This window comes from Nomascus leucogenys, unplaced genomic scaffold, assembly GCF_006542625.1.
Source record: "Nomascus leucogenys isolate Asia unplaced genomic scaffold, Asia_NLE_v1 Super-Scaffold_249, whole genome shotgun sequence".
Lineage (NCBI taxonomy): Eukaryota > Metazoa > Chordata > Mammalia > Primates > Hylobatidae > Nomascus > Nomascus leucogenys.
Window position 1 is genome coordinate 184,346 of NW_022095768.1, and position 27,254 is coordinate 211,599.

The 27,254-nt window shown below is 47.6% G+C and overlaps 2 protein-coding genes and 1 pseudogene across 6 annotated transcripts in view; 1 reads left to right on the forward strand and 2 right to left on the reverse strand.

The window, feature by feature from the left end:
* The window catches only part of RFFL (ring finger and FYVE like domain containing E3 ubiquitin protein ligase), a 79,476-nt gene extending 72,879 nt beyond the window's left edge, over window positions 1-6,597 (forward strand). The window contains exon 8 of the transcript XR_004028943.1: window positions 6,560-6,597. The gene's annotated coding sequence lies outside the window, so the exon portion shown is untranslated. The remainder of the gene's footprint in view (window positions 1-6,559) is intronic.
* LOC101178641 lies at window positions 25-2,492 on the reverse strand (annotated as a pseudogene). The gene has a single exon (XR_180470.3). The product of XR_180470.3 is annotated as an oligosaccharyltransferase complex subunit OSTC pseudogene (transcript).
* LIG3 (DNA ligase 3) lies at window positions 25-27,254 on the reverse strand. 4 transcript variants are annotated; one of them, XM_030807931.1, is made up of 21 exons: window positions 27,126-27,254; window positions 23,936-24,486; window positions 21,335-21,478; window positions 18,125-18,316; window positions 16,671-16,822; window positions 15,950-16,116; window positions 15,738-15,815; window positions 15,081-15,249; window positions 13,337-13,492; window positions 11,578-11,709; window positions 11,124-11,203; window positions 9,961-10,048; window positions 9,490-9,567; window positions 9,059-9,182; window positions 8,336-8,478; window positions 7,926-8,000; window positions 6,363-6,509; window positions 5,661-5,856; window positions 4,976-5,097; window positions 525-684; window positions 25-386 (listed from the first exon to the last, which is right to left on the reverse strand). In XM_030807931.1, the coding sequence occupies exons 2-21, from the start codon at window positions 24,480-24,482 to the stop codon at window positions 328-330; spliced, it is 3,009 nt and encodes a 1,002-aa protein (XP_030663791.1). In that variant the 5' UTR covers window positions 24,483-24,486; window positions 27,126-27,254; the 3' UTR covers window positions 25-327. The 4 variants fall into 4 exon arrangements, 3 of the variants coding, with proteins under 3 accessions (XP_030663791.1, XP_030663789.1, XP_030663790.1); XM_030807929.1 differs by lacking the exons at window positions 25-386; window positions 525-684 and adding an exon at window positions 2,705-3,496; XM_030807930.1 differs by lacking the exons at window positions 25-386; window positions 525-684; window positions 27,126-27,254 and adding exons at window positions 2,705-3,496; window positions 26,226-27,074.

A 27,254-nucleotide genomic window follows, 5' to 3' on the forward strand; every position in this document is an offset into this window, starting at 1 on the left:
GAAGGACAGAGCAAAAGTCTGTTTAAAAAAAAAAAAAAAAAGGTTGGCCCAGCCTCGTGACAGACTGCTGTGTGTGCACAGGCTTGTACAAACCTCCCTGACCAGGCGCCCAAGAAGCAGGGAAAAGACTCCTGAGAATGCAGCCCCTGGGAGAACAAGATTATGTGTCCATCTGCTCTGTGACTGAGAAGAGAAAGGAATCTTGCCAAAAGGGCATAAAGGATCGAGGATGAGCCACAACACTTTGCTCACATTGCCCTAGGGAGCTGACCTGTTCAGCGCCCAGTGATGACCTCTGCTTGATGCCAGCCGGCAGCATGTAAAGGTTCAGAAGAGGGAGGCCTCCAGCATTCTGCTGGAGAGATTTATGATGATGATGTTGAGGGCTGCATTGAAATACATGAAATGATGCAAAATAGTATATACAGTCAGATCTCAGCAGCAAAGACTGAAATACATAAAAAACCACTGACATTGAAATGGCAATAACACACACTAAGGCAGAGAAAGGACAAGATGATCACCTGCAGCCAGCAGAGCCCCTTTCCTGTGAGTGTGCACTCTGGGTGTAAGCAACCAGTAAGGGCAAGTGGGGCTGGGTCCAGGTTGAGAGGACAGTGCCTTTGGCAGGATCCTGAGGAGCCAGCCTTGTTCTGCTGCCCTGTCCAGTTGTTTGGCCTGAGGCTGAAGAGAGAAATGGAAATCTATGTAGGTCAGTACTCAAAGGAGGAGCAGCTTTTTGTCTCCATAGAGGATGGAATAAAAAGTATCTTATTCCTAATACTGAAGCCAGGCTGAATGGTGCCTATTCAAAAACACCAAATGTCCTGGGCTAGAGTCAGGAAAGTAAACCCCTTCCCCATGCTGTCCCTACTCCCCCAACATACACATTTTAAACAGTAGGTGGAAGCCAAAGTCAATCAGATCAAAGTTGGCAGGGGGGTGGGGGTGGGGGGGGGGGTGGCCAGGGTGCGCAGTGGTCCTTGATCTTATAGGCCCAGAGCCTGCTAATTTGTTCATGAGGAGAGAACTGACCCTCAAGAGCTGGAAGGATTGGGACATGGAAGCCAGTTTACAACCATATGGTGTCCTGATGAGCCTGCACTCAGAGTGGAGTGTTAGTTGGCACATGCACACCTGCAACTGAGGGTTCTAAAGTCATAGGCTAGGCCCTTCTCCCAGGTAGGGTCTGCACATGCACACCAGCAGTGACGTTCCCAACTCTAGATAACTATGTGCTAGGCTCTGGGCTAAGTGCTTTACATAATGTTGCTCAGGACAACAGGACAACCCTATGATTTAGGTGCAATGGCTATCCCCATTCTACTTGGAGGGATTGAGGTTTAGATGTTACGTAACTTGCCTAAGGTTAGAGCCATTACGTTTCAGGACTCTGATCTGAACTCCGTCTACACCTGCACTGTCCAGTGTGGTAGTCACTAGTGACGTGACCATTTGAAGTTGAATTAAAATAAGAACTTCAGTTCCTTAATTGTGCCAGCTTCATTTCAATTGCTCAGCAGCTATCTGTGGCTAGTTTGGTTGGACAGTGCATATTTATGGATATTTCCACTGCTGCAAAAAGTTCTATTGAATAGCACTTGTCCACACTAAATTGTCTGTCTTCCTTTTGTTCTTCAAATAAATCAGCCTCAGGTAGCACAGGAGCTGTTCTTTGTAAGCAGGTTATATGGATCTGTTCTCAGGTGTGGATTTTTATTTATTTTTTCCTTGCAGATATGGAGTATATTTTCTTTAAGAAAACTAAGAAGAAAATGCCACTCAACATTGTTGGTATTATCAATAGGTCAGCAGGAAGAAAAAATACTGTGATAAACTTGTCTCTCTGATACCAAGAAGAAATTCTAGTCCAAGCTTCAATATGCTTCCTGTTTTTTTTCGCTAGGTATTTCTTTTACTGCCGCTCTTCATTCTTTCCCAGATTTCATATTGGAGGATTGGTACAGACTTTAGAACTTCATTGACAGGAGCAAATCCAGTATCCACTGATTTCTTCTCAAAGGCACTCTAACCCATCAGATAGCCCAGCAGTTTCATTCACATGAATACTCCAGCCATGAAAAAACTCAGTAGGACACAGACGAATCCAATGAATAGAAGAAAAAAATCGATTGGTTTTGGGATATTTGGTGCATTCGATTGGTCCAGGATTATGAAACCTAAACCTGCCATTGTAAACAGGAAGCTGGATGCAAGTCCTTCCATAATATACTGTCCACTTACTCTGTAGGCCAAGAAAGCTACTGGCCTCTGATGCCCACGTTCATCAGCCAATACTTGGGGGTTCAACAACATCATATAATTATTCCTCCAGTCATGAGGAAGTAAGACACCACCACCAGAGCATACACAGTCATGGCTGATGGCATGTGCAGCCAGGGTGGCTTCTTCAACTTCAGGTTGGACCATTCGAGCACTAAGAATGGGACACGGTACAATGTCTCCATGTTGGTGGCGGCAAGGGCTGTTCTTGGCCTCAAGCCCCACGTGGATTTTTATTCTTAAAGAACAGTCTTGTTTCCAGGTTTTGGGGATGCAGATCTTCCTGGAGCCCTCTATCCCTCCAGGGGAGTGGCCCAAATAACCTCCCCTTTCCTTCATAAAGGCCTCATTTTCCTACCTGACCCTAGTCCCCTCCCTTCAAACTGGGGATCCTCACCCTGTAATAGGAGAACACAGAGAAGAAAGTCAAAAAAGTTCATTTTGTTTTCTTTCACATGAGGGTTTGTTCCTGGCAAAGGATGTCAGGCTGAATACAAGTTCTGCTAAATAGAAGCACTTCTGAGGGCAGTTCTTTAAATACAACTTTAAAATGAGCCTGGAAGTACAAAGGAACAGGCAAGGATGGGAGAGAAGGCTTTGTGGACAGAGCTGCCATAGCCCAGCCTTTACTCCTTAATCTCTAGGGAAATTACTGGGGGTGCAGGTGGGGAAAGGACAAAGATAACTGCAAGATATTTTATTTATAAGAAAGGTAACTAAGCTGCTTTTCAAAGAAAACAAAAAGACGGCAAACCCAGCACCCAGCTCTGAAAGATCTATTTAAACCAGCAAGAGAAACTGACTTCAGTTGTGGCACCCACAGCAACTAATTCCTGGTCCAGAAGACCGTGGAGAACTGGTGGGTTTGGGAGAAGCAAGCCCATCCGCCCTATACTGTGTCTATCTGCCTCCAGCCTAAGTCCAGTCCGGTAGTATGGTAAAGGAGAGTATGGCCTGAGGGAGAGGGAAGACAGCAAACCTAGCAGGGAGCTACGAGTCTCCGTTTCCGGATACATGCCCAAATCCACTCTGGGGAGACCTGCTGGGCGGCAGAGTTCTTGTCCCTGCTACCCAGCACGTGCGTGGCTGAGGTCATATCAAATTCCTGTACCAGGTCCCCGTTGAATGCCACAAAGTAGCGTCTGAGACGGCTGAAGTCTGGTGTGGAGGGTGGCAAGTAAAGCCGCACCCCAGTGAAGATGTCCAGCAGTACCTGCAAATGCAGAGGGGTCAGGGTGGGGTCAGACCTACGCTGGGTACAGATGGGTCTTCACCCAGATGAGCACGGGACAGAATGAGGGAGCCCAGAGTTAGGACACAAGCAGAGGAGTTTACTGGAATACCATGCATCAATACCCCCACCCCTCCAGTCACTCCAAATTATACAGGAGTGACACGCCCCTCCACCCCTGCCTAGGGGAAAAGGAGAGTGGACAGGCCTCGACATCTGGGACCTGGAGATGGGAAGAGTACACGTGTATAAGAGCCACCCAGTCATGGTGGGCAGGTGGAGCTGGCTCTGACTCAGTGCCCCCAGACTCAGTGATGTGCCCTGAGACCAAGCAGTCTACTCTACAACCTGCTAGACTGAGGGGTCAGGAGTCCTGCTTACTACTCTCAATGGGTTCAAGGACTTCAGGCTGGGAAGAGAGAGGGGAAAGGTTTCTACAGGTCTGTTGGGGACCGAGTTCAGGCCTTCAGCTGTCAGACTTCTATGCTTAACTCCTGGATGGTGGTGGGGAGCGTGGGGGGCGCAATGACATGGGTGTAAATCATATGTTTACTTCTCTGTCCTTTGAGCCATCAGCTCCCCCAGAGTTGAGCCAGTACTAAACCTAGTTCTTGGCATCAGAAACTGCTCAAAGGAGTCCGGGTGCGGTGGCTCAGGCCTGTAATCCCAGCACTTTGGGAGGCCAAGGCAGGCGAATCACTTGAGGTCAAGACTTTGAGACCAGCCTGACCAACATGGTGAAATCCTGTCTCTACTAAAAATACAAAAATTAGCCGGGCATGGTGGCACGTGCCTATATACTCCCAGCTACTCGGGAGGCTGAAGCTGGAGAAGCGCTTGAACCCAGGAGGCAGAGGTTGCAGTGAGCTAAGATTGCACCACTTCACTCCAGCCTGGGCGACAGAGGGAGACTTATCTAAAAAAAAAAAAAAAAAAAAAAAAAAATTGCTCAGGAGATGTTGCCAAACCCAAGACTGACAAGTAAGTGTAAAAGGGAAAAGGCTCCTCAGGTGGGAGGAGAGTCACCAAGCCAGTGCCCTCTCCCCCACTCAGTGCTTGCTGGACCTGCTTCCACCCTGACCACGAACTCACAATGCTGCATTCCCACACCCAGACTGGGCCTTCCCCTTTAATGTAAATTTTGACTTGGGGCCAGCAGCTGAGTGAGTCCCTGCAGTCTCTCCTGGCTAGGCCGGGCTGTTCTATCTCCTGCCTGCTGGCACAGTTCTTCCTCTCTGCTCACTGGCTGGCCACCTCTGCAAGGCAACAAGAGGACACAGGGTGAGCAGCAGCATTGCTGACCCTGCCCACGACAGAGGAGTGGCTGCAGGCAGGGAAGAGGTTTAGCCAATGTTCCCCAAACACCTTTGCTCATCCTCTTTCAAACTTCTTCTGTATAAGGTTGGGAACACAACCTGGGCTAAACTGGCCCACGTGGTGTGTTGCTGTTTTTACCCTCACCTTTGTTTGGCACAGGGTCTCATCAGCAGCTTTCCGCTTCTCCCCTACTTTCACTGGAGAAGACTTCATGGCCAGCTTCTCTCCCGCCTTCATAGCAGAAGGCTTTGCAGTCAGCATGTTGCCTGCAGGACAGACAGGAAGCTGGGTGTGGTGGTGCACACCTATAGTCCCAGCTACTCGGGAGGATCAATTGAACCCAGGAGTTTGAGGCTGCAGTGAGCTACGGTCGTGCCACTGCACTCCAGCCTGGATGACAGAGTGAGACCCTGTCTCTAAAAAACATAAGATACAAAAGAACTAAGAGGGTAGGGATTGCTGATAATGCTCCCTGAAGTCAGGGGCAGTAATGGGAAGGACCAGGGCCTTTCTCTGCTATGAGCATAGGTAAGAGGGGAGTGAAGAGTTATCAGCTAAGCCCTTTACTCAAAGGTAGCTTATTCCCTGGTCAGACTGGCTGTCCCCGGGGTACTGCTCCATTCAGGTTTGCTGAGCAGATACAGGGTGCCCAGCAGAAGGGTCTCTGGCCCATGGCTGGACACACACCAGGAATGCAGTCCGTGTCCACTGCAGTGGACATACATAATCATGAGATCTCAGGGCTGGAATGTGAGAGTGGGTCCCTGCCCTTGGATCTCTGCCCCTCACACTGCCCTCTTCACCATACCAGCCCCCTCCCTATCCTTACCGTCTTTGCTGTTGGAGTTACTCAGCTCCCCTTCTGCTTTCTTGGTACTGGCTGAGGGCTTGCTGGGGGCCTTGCGGGACACAGCAGACCCTGAGGGCCCCTTATTCTCTTCACTGCTACCCCCTGTAGTGGAGCTCCCCTCATCTCCAGCCACTACAGTGAAGTCTGCCTTCTCCTTGGACAACTGGTACAATTCCTGAGGCGGGGAGGGACAATGTCAGAGGGTTTCATTGCCTTCCCAGTCTGGCCTCAGAGGTGGTGTGTGTGGTGTATTTTAGGCGCATATGGGAACAAAGATGTGAGAAAGATAAAAGAGCAAGGAAAAGGAGTTGGCTCCCTTGGTACCATTCCAAAGTATGGCCCTATAGCCTGAGTAATCAGGGTACAAATCATTGTTCTCGGTACAGCAAAGCAGGCTTTGCTGGGGCAACAGGAGCAAACTCTTATTCCCCAGACGAAAGGCTGCTCAGTGGGGCCTCGCAAATGCAAGGTTCTCTACTCAGAGATGGAGGGAGAAGGAAGTCTAGTGCTGTGCCCCTGGCCCAGCAGCAGTTTGTCTCCCTCTCCAATTGCCCTCCTTGCTCTGCCTCAGGAGAATGGGAGAAAGGAGAAGACAGAGGACATGTGAATGGTCCAGATGCCCAAGGCTCCAAGGCCTGGACAGTGGGGTGGAGAATACACATACAGCCTAAGAGCTGCTACCTTGAGTTGGGGAAGGTTAGTGGCAGATTTCCAGTCCTTATCATCTCGGATTCGGGTGCAGCGAGGGAATCGGATGGAGATCCCGTCAGCTGTGTGAGCCTCCGATTTGGAGAATTCAGCCCCTGTGATCTCCCACACGGCAGCTTTCTGTCAGGAGTAAGCCAGCAGGTCATCACTGGTTAAGAAGATAGTATCAGTGGCCGGGCGTGGTGGCTCATGCCTGTAATCCCAGCACTTTGGAAGGCTGAGGTGGGCAGATTACTTGAGGTCAGGAGTTCGAGACCAGCCTGGCCAACATGACGCAACCCCGTCTCTACAAAAAATAATAAAAATTAGCCAGGCATGGTGGCGCGCGCCTGTAGTCCCAGCTACTCAGAAGGCTGAACCCAGGAGCTGAATCGCTTGAACCCGGGAGGCAGAGGTTGCAGTGAGCCGAGATCATGCCACTGCTCTCCAGAATGAGAGTCTCAAAAAAAGAGAGAAGCAAGTATTGGCCGGGCGCGGTGGCTTGCGCTTGTAATCCCAGCACTTTGAGAGGCTGAGGCGGGTGGATCACCTGAGGTCAGAAGTTTGAGACCAGCCTGGCCAACAAGGTAAAACCCTGTCTCTACTAAAAATGCAAAAATTAGCTGGGCGTGGTGGCACCTCTGTAATCCCAGCTACTTGGGAGGCTGAGGTGAGAGAACTGCTTGAACCCGGGAGGCGGAGGCTGCAGTGAGCCGAGATCTTGCCACTGCACTCCAGCCTGGACAACAGAGTGAGACCCTGTCTCAAAAAAAAAAAAAAAAAAAAAAAAAAGTATCTCCCAACCAGCTAGAAGCAATACAGAACAGTTAAAACCAAAAAGACAGCTGGGTGCAGTGGCTCACGCCTGTAATCCCAACACTTTGGGAGGCTGAGGCAGGCAGGTCACCTGAGGTCGAGAGTTCAAGACCAGCCTGACCAACACGGAGAAACCACGTCTCTACTAAAAATACAAAATTAGCCGGCCGTGGTGGCACATGCCTGTAATCCCAGCTACTTGGGAGGCTGAAGCAGGAGAATCACTTGAAGCCGGGAGGCGGAGGTTGTGGTGAGCTGAGATCGCGCTATTGCACTCCAGCCTGGGCAACAAGAGTGAAACTCCATCTCAAAAACAAAACAAAACAAAACAAAACAACCAAAAACCAAAAAGGCTTTGGCTAACAGCTGGGAAACTTGGGTCCTAGTTCTGCTGTTGCTGAATAACCTTAGGGAAGTCCTGTTTGTTCTCTAGATCTCTTTCTTGGTCAGTACAAGAAGGGATTGGGACAGATTACTTCTAGAACACACCCTTTGTGCTGAGGGGATAGGTACTCTCTTCTTCTTCTCTCTCTCTCTTTTTAAAGCAATTGTATTGCAGAAACAATTCTATTCAAAATTCCTCAGAGTTGTCTGGTTGTCCTTGTGCCTATCACTTGGCTGGAAATCCAGATCCCCATCCCTGGGTGGACTTTCGGTGAGGTGAGATGGATTCTCTGTGGCACTAGAGAACCTGCAAGCTAATTCTATGGGCTGGAGGACCCCAAGCCACTGGGTTAATACCTTTGGGTCTGGGACGATGAAGTCAGGATAGTAGATCTTGTTGACCTTCAGCCAGCTGGGTATTTTGCTGGGGTCCTAGAGGAGAAAAGATGCTATTTTGGGCTGTTCCCAACCTGGAATAAGGCTTAAATCCCTTCTCTTGGTAATAAGATTATAAGAAGCCACTTAAACAGCTGACGTTTGAGCCATGTGATCCTCCCAGCCCACAGTGGGTATGACCTAGAGGCGTGCAAGCCATTTTCCACGAGGAAGGCATTCAGAGATTTTAAGGCCTAATCCTGCTCCCTTGAGCAAGCTGCAACCCTTCTTTCTGGGGAGACAGAAAAACACCTGTAGTCCCCAAAGCACAGCCTCTGTCTCAGTGATGACGGTCAGTCCAGAGGCCAGGGCCAACCAGGTCCCTTCCTCACCTTGCTGATCTTCACCATGTCTAGTTCCTTCTGCAGGCGGGTAAGCGTGGCATCATCATGGCCTCCTGCACACTTGGTGACTGTGCACCACTTCTGGCTGCCAGGGTCGTAGCAGCCCATGAGGAAGATTGACATCATGCCGCCTGGGAGGGGAGCGTGTGAGATGAGTGTGGGTTGGAGGAGCCATCTCTGCCAGTCCCAAGAGCCCAGGGCCAGGAAGAGGACCTGGGTCCTGGCCGTCAGAGTGCCAGAGTTTACCTCTTGGAGCTACCTCTTACTAGCTGTGTCATTTTAACCTTTATAAGCCCCAATTTCCTCTTCTGTAAATTAGGGATAATCACACCCAACGTGTTGGGCTCTGGGGCATTGAACTGTGTTGGACACATGATAGATTGCTTAAAAGTATTAGTTCCTCAGACTCCAGCTTCCTTTCCAGTCAGGAAAGAGATTCTCCCTGAGGAGAAAGTTGTCAGGCCCTGACGAAATAATTGGTGGTAAGCGTCCTTCTGCTAGGCTAGCATAGGGTACTCTATTCTGACTTCTCCCTAACCGAGTAAGCAGCTCTGCCTGAGGTGACTCAGGCCAGCTTGGGGCCCTAGATCCTAGGACTTCGGAAGTCATAACTGGCCATGCTGGCAGATCAAGCCAGTAACAAGGCCAGCCTGTACCTCAAGTGGTGCCTTCTAAAACAGTACCACCCCAGGGGGCAGAGGCCACCCTGACCTTTGCTCCCTTGCCCATAGAAGGCCCCAAGGACCACCAGGTCAGCTGTGTCGGCCATGGCCCCCTCGTTCAAATAGTCTTTCTTCACTTTCAGCCAGTGTCGCTTCCCAGGCTCATATGTACCCTGAAGGGAAGCAAAAGAGAAACCACAGAGTAGAAAGGCAACTCCATGAGGATGGGTTCACCCCTTCACTGCTACACACCAGATCTAGCCCAGTGCCCCTCCCTCGGGGTAAGAGCCCTCAGGCTCCAGGCACTACAGGAGACACACAAACCAGTCCTCCAGATCCAGGAGACATCTGCCCACACTTCCCCAGCAGCCACCCCAACCACTGCAGGCTACCACTGACATCTCCTGGTCAGGGCTGGAAAGGCTCAGGGGAGAGGGCTGAGAGTGAGTCGACAGGAGAAGGCAAGCGGGGCCACCTTACCTTCACATCCTTCAGCACCAGCCCCTCCAATCCCTCCCGGATCACCCGGGTTATCATGTCAGCCAAGTCCGAAGCTTTCTGAGGGACAAGAGAGATGCTGAAGTTGGTGTGAGAGTGGAGAAGGTGGTGAGTGAGTGGGGGTTGTTCCTTTTCACACACTAGTTAAGTGCCCGCTGGAAACACCCTTACTTGAAACATAAGCGACAAAGGGTTAGAAAGCAGGTTGCTTCTCATCCCAAACGGAGGGCTGCTGTGGCTTTGAAACACAGGAGGCTTATCTAGGAAGGATTTCCATGCCCTACCCTTCTGGGTGAAGACTAGCAGACAACGTATACAATAGTCAAAGGCAAATATTATCAGGAGGCTCCATAAGACATTAAGATTTATTCTTCCAGTCGCGCTTGACCCAAGGAGTTCTCTGCCCTGCATTCAAACTTCTAGGACACTGCCTAGCGTAGGGTCTTCACTTACTGTGACTCGCTTCATTTCTGAGAACATTATCCGGTTTGGAATTTCAACCATGTTGTCATGAAGAAACTTCCGCCGCTCACACAGAGGCCTGAGGAGAACAGGAGAGCTGAGGTTAGGCCGGGATCCTCCCTCCCTTATTAGGAATTCTGACGAAGGAAGGGCCACAATGATAAAACTGCTATTTCAAGAAAGGGTTTGCCATGGATCAAAGACCTCGTGTAACAGTTCTGCTGTCAAGGGCTGCAAGGGCTCCATCGTGACCGAAGATGGACAATTGTGAGCTGTGGCATAGAGCCAGTTCATAGTTGTAGTTCCTATTTCTACTTCATCGAGCGAGCCAAGGGAGAACTGGCCTGTAGCCCAGATTGTATAAATTCTGGTCCCACTTGAAAAATGACTCCAACTCTCATTTTTTATCCCCTGCACCCTGCTTTGCCCCAATCCCAAGGCCAACCCCTGGGTAGGCAGGCTGAGACAGGCCTTAGGACCCAAACCCCAAATCCTACCCCCACCAATTCCTTCCCTCTCTACTTCCTTCTCCTTCCCCGATCAAGTATATGGCTGCAGCAGGAGGAATGGGGTAGAGATACATTTCTAAGTGAGGAAAGGGCTGATACTGGTTTCTCAGGCACAAGCATATGGATGCAGCTAAGACCTTTAATTCTCTCCAAGATGGTCCCACCCATGGCCTCCTCTATAATCAGGAGCTTTCTGTTGTCAGTGTCTACTGAAATCAAAACCTCTGAGCTGAAAACCATCTGCCTTATGCCCCCAGGGGTGCCATTGGAGCCCCTGGGGTGCCATTGGAGAAATAAACTGAAACCCCACATGCTCACAGTCTATTTCTCTGCAATAGTCCATTTTGCTTTAGCAGAGAAACTTCTTTGGGGGTTTGGGTCTCTTCTGTGACTTAAGCTCTCAGAGATGAGATGGAGTCAACACATGGGCTCTTTCTTACACTAAATGGGGAACTGATCATGTAGCAATTGTGCTTCCTCTCAGCTCCCTCTTGCCATTGCCTTTGGCAAGCTCTTGAGCACAAACATATGTGCCAGCTGGTTCCCTGTACCCTCCTTTCCAACCTGAAGCCCCCATCTTCCTCACCCAGGAAATGAAAACAGATTCTTGGCAGTTTCTGGGTTTAAAGATGCTAGCCAACTCACCTGTCCATCAAGCTGACATCATTAAAGTAGATACAATCAAAAACAAACAGGCAGACATTAGCATCCTGGAAGGCTGCTTTCTGTAAGGGAAAATGACGTAGTAGGTATACAAAGGACAAAAGTCAGTGTGAAAAAATAAGGAGTACCAGTCCACTTCTGGAGACCCCCTGAGGCATCGGATGAAAAAGTCCTATTTCTGCTCTGAAGCCCCTGGACCATAAGGGCACTGAGCAGATAGTGCTAAATGGAAACCAACCCAATTATAAGTTGGTTCCCAATACCAGCCCCTTTTTAGGAGAAAAACAAAAGACAAAAAACCAAACCAGAAACCGGTCAGAAACGAAGAAGGCGGCCCACACTAAGGGATATTTCCTCCCTTTTCAGACTGCAGCGTGCATCCACATGTACATACTCACACTCATTCATTCTTGCACATATGGCCCTGAGCTAGTACCTTGTGCACTCCCAGAGTCCCAAAGGGCAGTGGTTTGCCTGTCTTGTTGTCAATCAGAAGCACTTCAGAATCCAAGATCATGCTGTGGCCCCCAGGAAAAGCCTGGGGAATGTAGTCCTTAAAGTGGGCCACCTGAAAGCAGAAGGGGAGCTTTGGTGAGGGATGACATGGCAGCAGGGACCCCAAACCATGCCATGGAGGGCAAAGCCTGGGCCCAGAGAGTATACAGAACAACATGTGGAAGGTCCAGCTAATGTGCAAAACATACAGCTAGGCATTGCGAGCCACCTGGACAAGAGGGAGAGGCCATCTGTTTCAGTACTTCTGTCCAAGCCCAGGAAGAGGTCAGCCCATGCTGAGTCACTTTCTATGGGCTGTAGAGAAGGTACAATTTTTGAGGAAAATGGAAGAAACAGATTAAACCTGTCAGGGGAGGAGGAGGAGGGTAGGTGGGCAGAGATTAGTGCCTACTGCAGAAGATGTGTGACTATCAGGCTGGGGATTGGATTAGGGGAGAACAGACTGCTTGAAACCAGAAAGGTAGAAATGAACCGCCTCAGGTGCAGCAAGGAAATTTGAGCAGTGTCTTCTCTGAGTGGGAGCCCTGAACCCACAGCCATCACTACCCAGGATGCTTAGAGCAGGAACAGGAAAGGCCAGCACATCCATGCCATTCCCCTTCAATCCCTAACCTAGCCCTTTAAGAACCCAAATCACAGGAGAGGCAAGGGATGAGTGAACACTGGGTAAGGGAAAATTAAGGAAAGGACTAAATCTGGAAAAGTGTGCTCAGACTTCTTCCTGGGTCACAGATGGTGTCTGTTTAACACCAACCTCACCAGAAGCAGTCCTCAGTGATTTACAGTGCTTCACAGAACACGTGAACCTGCACCAAAGCTCCACAATGAGGCCACTGCTTAGCCCTCCTCTTGAACATATGAAACAAATGGACTGACTGCTCTGTTCCCAGTGCTCCAGCAGGAAGGCAAGGCTGAGGTAAGCACGGGCCACACAACACGTTCCCCTGAACCCCGAGGCTCTGAAAAACTGAGTCTGAGTTAGGAAAGAAAAGGATAGCAAAGATAGGAATTCCATCTGCTCACAAGCTACTGGAGCCAGATGTTCCAGCTGCTTTTCCCTGAAGACACCCCCAAAGGCTCACAGTATCCTTGGGAGTGGAGAAGGGTTAAGGAATAAAGTTCCAAATGCCACCCGATTAGAGGAGGAATCTAGGCTCCTAGATGTCCCCATAAGACTGTGTTTACATCAGAATGTAAACTTCATGGTGGCCAGAACTTTTGTCCATTTTTTCCACTGCTATATCCCCTCTAGCTGTAACAATGGGTAAACATCTGATAAATAATTGTTGAACAAATTAATGAATGACAGCCCAATAGCCCCTGGTATATAAGCCTTAGTCTAGCTCACAGGAAGCATCTGGGACATGGAAACACAAAAGACACACAGCAACTCACCAACTGAGCTCACTGTCCCAATATCACTGTGGGCAAAAGAAGTATCACTGTTCCAGGGAGCTCTGTCCTCATGAACCCAAGTCAGGGCTCTTTGGCTCTCCCTGCTGAGCAGCCCTTCATTATTGGAAGACTCCAAAAATGAATAAATGAATTAATTCATTCAACAAATAAAAAACAAACCCTTCTTGTGTACCACAGCTGGAATGGCTATGGGACTCTGGCCCTGAGATTGTTAGAGGCAGAAAGGGGAAAGACGGTCCTGGCGGAAAGGAAGGCACTCATACCTTGTGAGGCAGGACGGGCTTAAGACTGCGGCTGAAGTAGCTGAAGTGGTCTCCATTCTTATGCACCTGGACTCGCTCTCCATCGTACTTGATCTCAGAGAACATGCCATTGGGACATTTCTTCATCGCATACTCAATGGACTTGCAGGCCTCCGCCTTGGGGTGGGGAAAGCAAAGCCTGGAGACTTTCAATGAGGGGCTGCTAAGCAGCGACAGCCAAAGACCTTGCAACTGGGTTAGTGAAGGCAGGACCTGGGTCTTGAGACTGACTGCCCACAATTAATGCTCAGGGAAGGCTGTTGTAGAGGTGATGGGAACGGAAAGGGCTGGGCAATGTTGTATTCTGCCTATAAAATAATCACCAGAGCTGACATAGGAGCTTGCCTTTTGAGGAATATGAATGCTATTCATTGTACAACAAGTAAAAGCCCAGTGAAACAAGATTTAATTTTTTTCTCAATAATTCAGGCTCTTGTAGGGCCTCTGGCTTATTATTAAACACATCGGTTCTCCCAGTAAAAGAGGTATGTGAAGCTAAGGTTAAAGAGTGCAGGTGACAGTGAGGCTGGCAGGGTGAGTGATCGGGGGTCCCTACAACAAACAGGGTTTCCAGATACTGGAGCGCTTACTTACATGCCTACCTGTGCTAGCCTAACTCAAACAACAATAGCTACCATTTTGGGAGCACTTCACATACATAATCTCATTTCATCCCCGATGTGACATCCTATGTGACAAATATTGTTTTCATTTTTGGATGATAAAACCAAAGGTTAGAAAGATTAGGTGCTTGCTTAAGTTACGCTAACAAATGGCAAGAATGAGATTTGAATCTAGGCCCACCTACAAAACCTGTGTGGTTAACCACTAAGCTATATAACCCATGCCAGTCTTTAAATGACAAACTATAGAACAGACTCCAGGAGGCATTTTTATAAAAGTCAGAAAGGCCACTACTGCAGGTAGCCGCAGTCCCATCTCTGGGATGGAGATCTCACTGTTTTGATGCTGGCTATCCCACATTCCTAGCAGGGAGAGAACACTTCCCTATCTCAGACATAAAACCCTAAACCAAGGCTTTAGTATGACAAACAAGACAGTTTCAAAAAAAGCACTGTACATCACTCAAAAATCCAAAGAATCTCACAGCAGGCATGGCACCATATGTGGTGGGCCCTGTCACACAGGAAAACCAACGGTGGAAAGGAAACCCCGTTTCTTATGAAATGAGCAGAGGCCTAAGATGATGTCTGTCAGAGTCAGCCTTCATTCCTTATGTGTCCTTCCTCTTCCCAAGTCACCCTGTCATAGGAAGCCTGGCTCTGCCGCCAACTCTCAGATCTACTTTGCAGTAGGTCACAGAATCTCAGGGGTTACTTAATACATCCACCTGTCTTCAGGTAAGATAACAGATAACCCATTCTAGGGGGATGCCTCAGGCAGTCTCAGACGTCATCCACACAGGAGACTGAAGTTCAAGAGAGGCTAAGTCACTCATCTAAGATTCTACAGCTTCTTAGTGGCACAGCTGGGCCTACAGCTCAGGTCTTTCCACTAGATCCTCTGTCTTCTCCTTTGCCTTCGCCTCCTACTGAGAAATACCCCCTTGCACCTCCCTCTTCCTTCCCTAAACTCCTCCAGTCAATTTGCAAGCGCTCTCAACACTCATACCCTATCCGATCTCAGCCCGAAGAATGTGGAGCTTGGAGAGGCTGGAGAGCAGAGGCAGGGCAGCACTCCTCACCAGCATGGGCTGCACAGGTGTCATCAGTGAGGCCTGGACGCTCAGAGCTCGTCTCTGGCCCGGCTCCTTCTCCACCTCCTGTGCATTGTGAAGGACTCGCTCCACCACATCCTGCAGGTTGCGCGAGGCTTTGAAGGCTTCATAGGCATTGGGGTCAAGGGCGTCTAACCTGCCAAGGGGTACAAGAACAAGGAAACAAAACCACTGCCTTTGTTTGACTCCATGGCTTTGGACAGCAATCTGTCCTCACAGGAGAAATCCTCATCTGTAGAGAAGGGGTTGTGTTCTATTGTCTAAAGACTTTCACAAGAGGAGAGAAAGCTCTTGGAAAATTCAGCTCTTTTGAGATACTGTGCCTAGGTGGATGCCGCCTTAGCGAGGAGGGGGCTGGAGTAGGCAAGAGACTCATACTTTACTCACTGAACATATGCCACACTTCAACTGTAACAACTCTGTGAGAAAGGTACCGTTATCTCCATTTTATATGGGAGAAAATGGAGGCAGAGACAGGTCAAGTGACAGATCAGGGTCCCACAGAAAGTAAGAAGGTGGAATGGGGATTCAAATCCTGATTGGGACTCAAAAGTCCTGACACCAGTTGGGAACAAACGAAGCTAACAAATGACAGCTCAGGCTGTCAGAGGAGCTGCTACTTACACATGTTTTGCACCTGAGTTCATCTTCAGATCATGTTTGATCAACCTGATGATGCATTTAAGGTCATTGGCTGTACACCTAGGGGGATGAGGCACATTTAACTTGGTCTTGAAGAGCTCTGGAACCCCAAGGGAACCTTCCCTTCCCAAGAGAGTTCATCTCTCTATGCCCAATCCTCATTGGGCATGGTTTGACGGAGGCAGCTCCCCCACCTGGAGGCAATGTCCTGTAGGGCCTGTTGCTGCTCATCCTCCTTGGTGAGCTTGGACAGCCGCAGAAGGAACTCATCCACTTCCTGGATGGTAAGGAGGCTCTTGGCAGCTGGGGGGAAAGACTTGCTCTGCTCAAAGAAGACTCTGATTGTCTCTGACACGTCACCCTGTCTCCAAAAACCAAAATGCCACTGCTGCAACCCTAGGGTGGCCAAGTGTATCCCCCAAGACCCAGGACTGAAGATGAATCAAGAAATTTCAGTCATAGCTCCTATCCCAACTCAACATATCTAGCCCACTTCTTAGAGACACTAGCCCATCCACAATTCCTAGAAGGGGATGGAAACTTGCCATGGTACCAGGGATAGAGTCACAAACAAACCAAAGCTTGGTAAACCCAAGTTATAGGAGAAAACAAGCAAGAAAAAAAAGTCCAGAATAAAAGCCCCAGGAGAGACAGAGGGGCCAAGTCTCAAATTCTGACTTTTGAGAACCAGCCCTTTGTGGTTCAGCAGTTGTATGGTTTCCACCCTCAGAAACTTACGAAATTAACAGCTATAGCCTCACATTCAGCTCCCCCTACAACGGAAGCTTGCTCAAATGGGTTTCAGTTTCCTAAAACAGTATGTGTCCCAACCAGAAAAAAAAAAGAGGCTGCAGGTGCCTGGCTTGGCAAAACCCCACCTGGAATGTAGCCTACCCTCCCTCCCCTTCCTCTGACCTGCTCTAGGTCCCGTGCCATATCATCTGGGTTGCAGTTAAAAATGCGACTGAAAAGCTTCACAATCTGCTTATCATTCAAGTTGTAAATAGTCTTAATGACTCCTGGCAGCAGCAGCTTCACTGTTAGGTACACATCACCGTGGAAACCATCTGGAGACAGAAGAAAGGAACCCTTCTTGAGAAATAGAGCTTAAACAAATACATATATAAACTCAAAGAAGGCTGGGCAAGGTGGCTCACACCTGTAATCTCAGCACTTTGGGAGGCTGAGGCAGGAGAATTGCTTAAGCTCACAAGTTTGAGACCAGACTGGCAACAAAGAAAGACCCCATCTCTACAAAAAATTAAAAAATTAGCTGGACATGGTGGCATATGCCTATGGTCCCAGCTACTTGCGGGAGAAGACAGGAGGGTTGCTTTAGCTCAGGAGGTCGAGGCTGTAGTGAGCTGTGATCACACCACTGCACTTCAGCCTGGGTGACAGAGCAAGACACTGTCTCACACACAAAAAAATAATTAAATAAATAAATAAACTCAGACCGCTCACGGTGGCTCACGCCTGTGATCCCAGCACTTTAGGAGGTTGAGGTAGGCAGATTAATTGAATCCAGGAGTTTGAGACCAACCTGGGCAAAACAGAGAAACTCTGTCTCTACAAAAAATACAAAAATTAGCCAGGTATAGTGGCACATGCCTATAGTCCCAGCTACTTGGGAGGCTGAGGCAGAAGGACTGCTTGAGCCCAGGAGGTGGAGGCTGCAGTGAGCTGAGATTGCATCCATGCATCAGCCTGGGCAACACAGCCACATTTTTTGTCTCAATAAATAAATAAATAAACAAACTCAAAGAAGCAGAGACCAAAAGATATCTATATATCGCTGCCCATGCTCCTATAGTACCCTGTGCATATCGCTACAGTAGGAGACAGCATGGCGTTCAGAGGCTGGTGGACTGTGTGTCTGCCTCACCTTTAGCCTACAGATGAATTCTTGTTGGACAGAGTGGTTACTTTCACTTCATGTGCCCAGTGACAAGGACATTAGAGATGCTCATTGACAATTTGTTAGATAAATGAAAGAAACAGAGTTGGAAGATTCTATTCCATGCTGTGTATATGGTTCACAAAAACCTAATTAAATATGTAGGACAGTAAATTTTCTAACTAGTCAAATAGGATGGGTTCTTCTGGCCTCCTAGGGGCACAATAAGGGGAGAGGAAGAAAGATGCCAAAGCGCTCTGAGAAAAACTGGCTACATAATTTGCGGAGTACAGTGCAAAATGCAAATGCGAGGCCCCTTGTTCAAATTATTAAGAATTTCAAGACAGCACTACAGTACAGCATTAAACCAAGCATGGGACCCTGGGCAACTATACAGCTCACATGACCAGGAAGGCAGCCATGGGCTTGAGCTCTCTGGAGGAAAGGCCTATTCAGGATTCTCATGCCACACCTCCTGCTGAGCCTTTCCGCAGGAAGTCCTGGATGATCTGGGTCTTCGTGTTGTAGCTAGGATTATCGGCCACCATGGCGCATAACTTTCGAAACTCCCGTAGCAGACAGTCCTTATGCCTGGGGTCACATTTGCTTGAAGACAGACTTCTCTTAGGGGTGGGGCTCAAGGGGGCAGAGTTGTTGGGCTTGGCTGTTGGAGAAACAACAGAGATGAATTCATTCTGCCCTTCTGAGAAGAAAGAAAGGGAAGGAAGGAAACAGATATTCTGCTGGTACTTCAGCTTTATTTAATCTCCCCAAATAGACCTTTGGGGTAGATGTCATTATACCCATCTTACAGATAACGAAATGGAGGCCAAGCAATTTTCCCAAATCTTACAGCTAATAAATAATGTTAAAGGAACAATGGCCTCCTTAGACCCAAGCAAAAGACCAGACTGATGTGCCTCTCTTTATGTGAGCACTTCACTAAAGAATAAAGACCAAAGTCATGCCAAGAATGATCAGGACCGGCTGGGCACAGTGGCTCACACCTGTAACCCTAACACTATGGGAGGCCAATGCGGGAGGACTGCTTGAGCCCAGGAGTTCGAGACCAGCCTGGGCAACATAGTAAGATCCTGTCTCAAAAAAAAAGGGGTCAGAAGGATCTCAGAGCAATTGTAAAGCTGACCCCAGAAAAGTTGGCATGAGAAAGGGTTAAGAAATCAAGGTACATGTTAGTCAATGTGAAATTACTGCTATCACAGGTTGTCAGAGCTGGAAGAAGCCTTAAAGATTATCTAGTTCAATGTTCTCTTACTGATAAGGGGACTGAGGTCTGAGAAGAGCAAATGACTTCCTGGCCCACTTCCTTGTTGAAAGAGCCAGGACAAAGGCACTACTAAGAAAGTCAGATCCCATTAGTACACTCAACATCCCCACCCCTCGCCACTTCAACTTTTCTTATTGTCAAAATAAAGCCCTGCTCCCCAAGGAGCAGTTATAAAAAAAAATAATACATTTTTACAAAAGGTGGTCAAGGGGCAGGGATTTCCTCCAGACACTTAAAAATAATTATGTGCAACTCATCGGTGATTCCCTTTCACCTCCTTGTGACCATTTACAAAGCAAATTTTATTCTGCAAGCTTGTGGCAGAGCCATTACTAAGCTAACTGCTGCTGTACACTGCTTCTTGTCTGGGCTTTGTAAATTATAAATCCATCCTCATCTCTGATCCAGAATCTAAATATGATTTTAGGGGACAAAATCTTCAAAGTGTCAATGTTCAACCAGGTTGCAAGAACTAAAACACTCTGTTTCTCTCAACTCCTCCCAAATTCCATCCCCAACACCGGAGCCCTTCCAGAAACATGCTGTCCTTATCATCACCTGGACTCTTCTCTATCTTTGGCCTACCAGCAAACAACCAACCAACCAACCTCAGAATTTTAAAATAATAAAAATCCTATAGAACCAGGCACCGTTTTTGCAATGTTATCTCTTATAGTCCTCATGAGAACACTATGGGTTAGATGAGGCATGGAGATATGATGAAACTTAAACAAATATATACACAAACTCAAGGAAGGAGAGGGAAAGTAATCTATACATTGCTGCCTATGCTCCCATAGCACCCTGTGCATAGCACTATGGTAGGAGAAGCAGGCCACTGCTGCTTCATAGACAGAGGCTAAAGAGAGGTAAGGATGTGTTCAGGGATCTGAGCTGTCAAAGGCCAGAACCCAAGTCTTCTGACCTCAGGTCTAGGCTTCTTTCAATCACATAAAATGTCTTTCAATCTCCAAATGACTTCTAAAATAAGGCCAAGTGGTTTGGCTTTATTTATTTTCTTCAACTGAGTCAATCACAAGAATGTCTCCAAACAATAAAAGCAGCAACACAGTGTAGTATAAAAGAACACAGGTACTGGAGTCAGACTTCAGTGCAAATACTAACTCCATGATAACCCTGAACTTCAACTCTCTCAGTCATAAAAAGGGCCTAATAAAAAGTACTTCCTAAATAAAGGTACTGTCTAGGGTTAATGAAGAACAAATGAAACTACATATATAAAAGCCCCTAGTCCAGTGCTGTCTGTTTATGTAAGGCCAATAAATGATCCTGATCTTCTCAACTCCTATCTATACCACATGCCCCAGCAAAGTCTTCCTGAGTCCCTGTCTATGAAATAGTAATTCCATGTTTTATATAGAAGAAACTGTATATGTGTGCATACACATGTGTGCATGTGTGTATTATAGTGAAGAGAACAGGAAACTTAACACTTTATTGTTCATCTGTCCTACAAATATACAAATAATAGCCACAGTCCTGCCCTTTAGGAGATGGAATTTGAACCCAGAGCTCACTGATTCCAAAGTCTGCAGGCTTCATCCCTAGGCTGTACTGCCTCCCAACAAATAGCAATATCCTTCAGATCTTTTTTTCCTTCCTTTGTGTTCCATAAAGTTCCAGTGTTTTGAACAAACAGTTTTAAGAATTAAGAAGGGAGATCCACATGCATGACATCTCCCTTCTTTCATACTTTCATTTCTAGGCATATTCAGGGATACAATTTCTCAAAATTCTTTCATTATCAAAACACAAGGAAGTAAAAGACAGGTTCTAATAACCTCTGTCTGACCCACATAACTATTTCAAGGGGAAAAAGTCTTGACAAAACAAATCTTTCTGCTGCAACAGAGGTTAAAGTATACAAAGAAATGCTATACAAGTGGAATGCTGGCCGAGCGCAGTGGCTCACGCCTGCAATCCCAGCACTTTGGGAAGCTGGGGCAGGTGGATCACCTGAGGTCAGGAGTTTGAGACCAGCCTGGTCAACGCGGCGAAACCCCGTCTCTACTAAAAATACAAAGATTAGTCAGGCGTAGTGGCGGGTGCCTGTAATCCCAGCTACTTGGGAGGCTGAGGTGGGAGAATCACTTGAACCCAGGAGGCGGAGGTTGCAGTGAGCTGCGAATGCACCACTGCACTCCAGCTTGGATGACAGAGCAAGACTTCATCTCAAAAAACCCCAAAAACCAAAAAACAAACAAAAACCAAGTGGAAGTCTTAGAATTAGCCATTACCAGTCTCTGCTCAGACAGAAGCAGATTATTAATGAGATGAGATAGCACAGAATGTTCACTCTTTAGCCAGAATCCTAAGTAGAATACAAAATAAAAGCAGCACTATAACAGCTAAAGTCGCCCTAACCTATCTTACCTGAAAAGCCAGAAAATTTCCGGGGATTGGTACTGGTGACAAATGAGGTGCCTTTCACTGGAGAAGTCACCTGGCCAGTGGTTGTCAACTTAGCCTGGACAATAGCTTTCTTCTTTGGTGTACCTGCTGCCTTAGAAGACAGATCTGTAGGATCCCAAAAGAGTATAAAATATCCTTCAGTGAAAGATCTCTGAAAACAACATCCAAAGAATCTATCAACTGCTCCTAGGGCCTTGCTTGTTAAGTCACTACCCTAGCACTAGCCCAAGGCTGGCTGGTGGCTGGTATTTTTTGAGTGGGGGTAGTAGGTAATAGGGTATTGTGGGGACAGGAGGGAAGGATATTCTGGAGACAAAAGATCCAGTTACCATTCATCTCTATTAGTAACTTAAATTTTCATCAACATTCTCCACTTCTTATCCCATATGTAAGTCTCCAGAAATAACAATTCGGGGGAAATCAGAAATCATAGTTTGATGGATAAAACTTAGGGAACCCCAACCCCACAGAATTAGCTTCAATTTAGAGACGAACAAAAAGCAAATGAGGATCACAGAGCATGTCAGTCTAGCATAGGAAGGAAAATTTCCAGCTGCTTAGTTATCTGAGTCACGAACTCTACCTGTATTTCTCTTCCTCCAAATGAGAGATGGGTCAAGAAGTAACAAAGGCCGAGGCCAATAGCTAAGGCAGTGCAAGGTGGGATGGGGAGGCTGAGAATAAGGTATATGGGAAGTACAGTTTTCTTTCCTGGAAGTCTTTTTTCCTTTCAAAGAACAAGGACAGATACCCCTTTTTAGAGCCATTGTTAACTGTCTTCCTATGGTGCCCAGAACTAAGTTGAAGATATGAACATTATTTTACAGACGCTGAAGGTCAAAGAGGACTAACTGGATTTGGAGGTATTGGCATAAAATTTCTAAAATATGCATATGTAAAAATGCATGTACATGCAAACATGTTATATATAGCCATATATAGGTATGAATTTTACATGCATATACACACACATATTTTCTAGCTCTGTCTGCTGAAAGGGCTTAGAAACAGACACGCCATGGCTGGGCGCTCAGGCCTGTAATCCCAGCACTTTGGGAGGCCAAGGTGGGCGGATCACTTGAAGTCAGGAGTTCAACACCAGCCGGACCAACATGGTGAAACCCTGTCTCTACTAAAAACACAAAAATTAGCCGGGTGTGGTGTCAAGTGCCTGTAGTCCCAGCTACTTGGGAGGCTGAGACAGGAGAATTGCTTGAACCTGGAAGGCAGAGGTTGCAGTGAGCTAAGACAGTGCCACTGCACTCCAGCCTGGGTCACAGAGTGAGACTGTCTCAAAAAAAAAAAAAAAAAAAAGAAAGAAAGAAACAGATACCCCATGACAATGTGGACACATAATATCCAGGTTTTACTCTTTAATACCATTTCCCACTAACAGGATAGTGCCACTACACTCCAGCCTGGGTCAGAGTGAGACTCTCAAAAAAAACCCAAAAAAACAAAACAAAAAAAAAACTGATACCCCATGACAACGTTGACACATAGTATCCGGGTTTTACTCTTTAATAGGGGCATTTCCCACTAACAGGAATCCCCAGAGAAATTGCGAATTTCAGGGCTGGGGAAGGATACATATAGGATAAGAATAAAAGCATCTTGCTATGCCCGAGTAAAGAAGTACATTAAAAAAAGTAATGAAGGTATACAGGACACAGAGGACAGTGTAAAGGGGTTCCTAATTGGCCAAATATGGGACAATTAAGTATCAAATTAGTTAAGTACAGTAATGAATTATATGCTACAAGAAAAAAAGTAAAAGAGGATAGTAATCAGTACTCTATTCTTCCAAAATATCAATGTCATAAAAGAGAGACTATGGAAATATTTCAGATTAAAGGAGGCCAAAGAAACATGACAACTAAATGCAACACCTGATATGATCCTAAACTGGGATCCTATACTGCAGGAAAAGGCTATTGAAGGTATGACTCAATCCACTGACAAAATAATATACAGATGGTAGATTAAAGTATTATATCAAGGACAAATTTTCTGAAGATGATAGCTATATTATAGTCGCATAATGGTCATATATCCTATTCTTAAGGTATATACACTGAAGAATTTTAAAGGACCATGATGTATGCAACTTATTCTCAAATGGTTTAAAGTGAGTGCACACACGCGTGTGTGTGTATGTATGTAGAGAGAGAGCACATGAACAAATATGATAAAGCAAATAAGAGTAAAATGTTAATAGGTAAATATGGGTAAAAGGAATATGAATGTTCTTTGTACTATTTTTAATCTTGCAACACTTCAGTGAGTTTAAAATTATTTCCAAATAAAACGTTAAAGGCTGAGCATGGTGGCTTGCGCCTGTAATCCCAACTACTTGGGAGGCTGAGTCAGGATGACCTGAGTCCAGCAGTGCAAGGCTGCAGTGAGCTACGAATGCGACATTAAACACTGGCCTGGGCAACAGAGTGAGACCCCATCTCTAAAAAAACAAAGTTAAAAAAAAAGAGAAAGAAAGCAATTGAACTCCTTATCCCTTTTTCTCTCAGCACCAGTAAGATGAGAAAGCAGTGTTCTCTACCTTACCTGCAATGTGCTGGGTTATCTGTTCCTTCTCATTATCTTCCAGCTCTTCCCAGCCTTCCAGCTCTGTGAGGTCCTCGATTTTTTTTGTGGAGGCCCGGGCCCGCTCTAGTTTCTCGAACATGCATTTAATGTGGTACCACTCTTTCATATCACCCCCAGCCTCTGAGAAGGGATTGGGCACCACTTTGCCAATTCGGCATATGCCCTTCACAATCTTTTCCTTGCATTTTTTGCAGCCAGCTGTGCCACGCTTGGCATAGTCCACACAGAACCGTTGCTCAGCCATCTCACAGGGGCCACTGCAGCGTCCCACATGCAACCCTGGCAAGAAAACAAGGCAGGTGGCACGTGATCTTAGATGGCTTCCCTGGAATGATAGAACAGGCTTTCTTCTCAGGAAGAGAGGATGTCCATGAAGCAGATCTGTTTCTGACCACTGGCTGAATTGTCTTACATCAGGCCAGTGATGTTTTCGGAATAGGCACAGTTCTTTTCGGCTGAGTGCACAGAGGGTTTGTGGAAAGAGGATCTTGAAAGCCAAAGACATATAGCTGTACGAAAGGGTAGGAGGCCAAAAAAAAAAAAAAAAGATATAAACAAGGAGATAGGCTTCCAATTTTCCAAAGGCCAGTGTCTTATATAGTCCATGATGACTAATCAAACACTTTCCAAAGTATTACATTCATTGTCTACTCTACAGCATGAAAGAGTTCTGATACAGGAAAAGCCAGCTCGCAAAAGGATGTTGAATTATCTAACGCACATATGTACATCTAGTAAATCACAATGAAGAAAATCCAAATAACATAAAAGCTCTTTTTAGGCCATCAGCAACATATGATGCTCATAATGGATGATGACCTTTAAGTATTACAAGAGCCTGAAGTTTCTTTCTTTTTTTTTTTTTTTTGAGGCGGAGTTTCACTTTAATTGCCCAGGCTGGAGTACAATGGCGCAATCTCGGCTCACCGCAACCTCCTCCTCCCGGGTTCAAGAGATTCTCCTGCCTCAGCCTCCCTAGTAGCTGGGATTACAGGCATGCGCCACCATGCCCGGCTAACTTTTTTGTATTTTTAGTAGAGACGGGGTTTCTTCTTGTTGGTCAGGCTAGTCTCCAACTCCCAACCTCAGGTGATCCGCCCGCCTCGGCCTCCCAAAGTGCTGGGATTACAGGCGTGAGCCACACGCCCGGCCCTGAAGTTGCTTTTTAATCACCAGTAAAAATTACATTATGTTCATGAAGTTTTTATTGTGAAGTTTAACACATATGTCATCCTCTGAAATCAAGCCACTATATAGAGTTGGAATTGAGTTAGAATCCCTATATTGAGAGACAACTAAGCAGAGCCTGGAATCAGACTGCCTGAGTTCAAATCCTAACTCAGCCACTTACCAGCTGTATAACCTTGATGGGTTTCTTACCTGTTTCTGAGCTTCCTCATCTGTAAAATGTGGCTAATTATGGGACCTAACTCAAAGCGCTGTTCTTTTTTTTTTGAGACGGAGTCTCGCTCTGTCGCCCAGGCTGGAGTGCAGTGGCGCAATCTCGGCTCACTGCAAGCTCCGCCTCCCGGGTTCACGCCATTCTCCCGCCTCAGCCTCTCCGAGTAGCTGGGACGACAGGCGCCCGCCACCACGCCCGGCTAATTTTTTGTATTTTTAGTAGAGACGGGGTTTCACCGTGGTCTCAATCTCCTGATCTCGTGATCCGCCCGCCTCGGCCTCCCAAAGTGCTGGGATTACAAGCGTGAGCCACCGCGCCCGGCCCAAAGAGCTGTTCTAAGAGTAAAACCCTTAAAACAATTGGGCACACAGCAAGAGCTCTCATTAACGTCAGCTCCTATTATGATCGGTGACGTCGTTATCTTTCAAGAAGAGGCTCCCAATGTGCAATTAACCTGTTTATAATTCAGCAACTTGAATCAGAGAATGCTGAAGTCATTGGGCAGCAAGACTCACAGGAACTCATAAATCAATCCAAATGGAAAAAGATTATATCAGCATCTTCTTATATTCATGTTTTCTAAAGCATTTTATAGTCCTAGTTTTAAGTATACTGGAATTATGTTCAGTCTGCACACGCTGTGAAGCAAAATTGCTATCACTTTATAATAAAAAGCGGGCTTTGCTTACTGTAGTGCAACATGATGTGAAGGAAAGCTGGTGGACCTGGAATAAGGGATGGGAGTGCAAGTCTGACTGTACAGTTTACCGACTGTTACCTCGGAGAAAACTCTTAATTTATCTGCATCTGTTTTCTTATTTCTAAAACAGGGTAAATAATACCTACCTCACAGGGTAGTTGGGAAAATTACAAGGAATCCATGAATGCGCTGGTTATGGGGGAGGGAAGCCGTTCTGAGCTCTCTAAAAATGTATACAAGATGTACATTCGAAAATGCACGGTTTTGGAGGAGGTTTATCACTTTCGTGACATTCACAAAGGGCTATATAACTCCCAAAGTTTAAGAACCACAGAGGTGAGGTAAGTGGAAGTACGGCCGACCCATAAAAGGAGGTCAGAACAAGTGAAGATCAATTTACAGAGCAACCTCTAGGGCCCCAATAATGAAAGAAGTGGACTTGAGGGAGGCTCGGGAGGCGCTGGGCCACGAGGAGGCACAATGCAGCTTTGAGGAAACCCGTCTGTCCCTCGTTCCGCACCCTCACAACTGCCGCAGCCCAGGGGCCCGAGAAGGAAATCGCTGAGGCCTGGCCGCCGCCGCTTTTCTCGAAGGGCTTCCCGCGCCGCTGTCGGAGAGTGGCGGGGACAGTGGGGTCGGCGGCGTAGGCCGCGACCCCCGGCGAGGCAGAAAGGAGCGCTCCTCCACCGGGTCCGGGACGCAGGCGGGAAGTGATCAAGCCTCCCTGAGTCCCACCTGAGCGCTCCCGGTTCGGCGCAGGAGGACGCACGCCGGGCCAGGGTACGAGAAGGCCCTGTGGGTTCCGCTGGGCGCACAGCCCAGGCGCCGGCCTCCTCGCCTCACGCGGCCCCGTGGGGGTCCCGGGGAGCCGCGAGCCTCCCCCCTGGGCTCCCGGGAGGGCCGCCACGTCACGGAGGGTGTGCCCCGGGGCTCCGCAGGCGGGCGGGGGAGGAGCCGGGGGGCTGGCTCCCCGGCCGCGCCGAGCTCCCCGCCCCGGCCCGCTGCCTTCCCCACGCCGGGCCCCGCCGCGCCGCGCCGCCTCTCACCTGCCTCTCCGGCTCCGGCGCTCACCGCAGGCCTCGGGACTAGCTCACTACAGGCCGCGGGCAGCCCACGATGGTTGGAGCGCCTGTCTCTTTAAATCCGGGTCCTAGAGCGGGAGGCAGCGCGCAGGC

Bases quoted from the DNA above. Each gene is read 5' to 3' on its own strand.
- LIG3 (XM_030807929.1), bottom strand. From the start codon at position 24,482: ATGTCTTTGGCTTTCAAGATCCTCTTTCCACAAACCCTCTGTGCACTC. The intron at 16,823-18,124 runs GTGTGGCATGAG...TTCTGTCTCCAG, and splicing joins GCGGAAAGGCTCAGCAGGAG to ATGGTTTCCACGGTGATGTG. The intron at 5,857-6,362 runs GTAGCAGCTCTT...TCCCCGCCTCAG, and splicing joins CTAACCTTCCCCAACTCAAG to GAATTGTACCAGTTGTCCAA.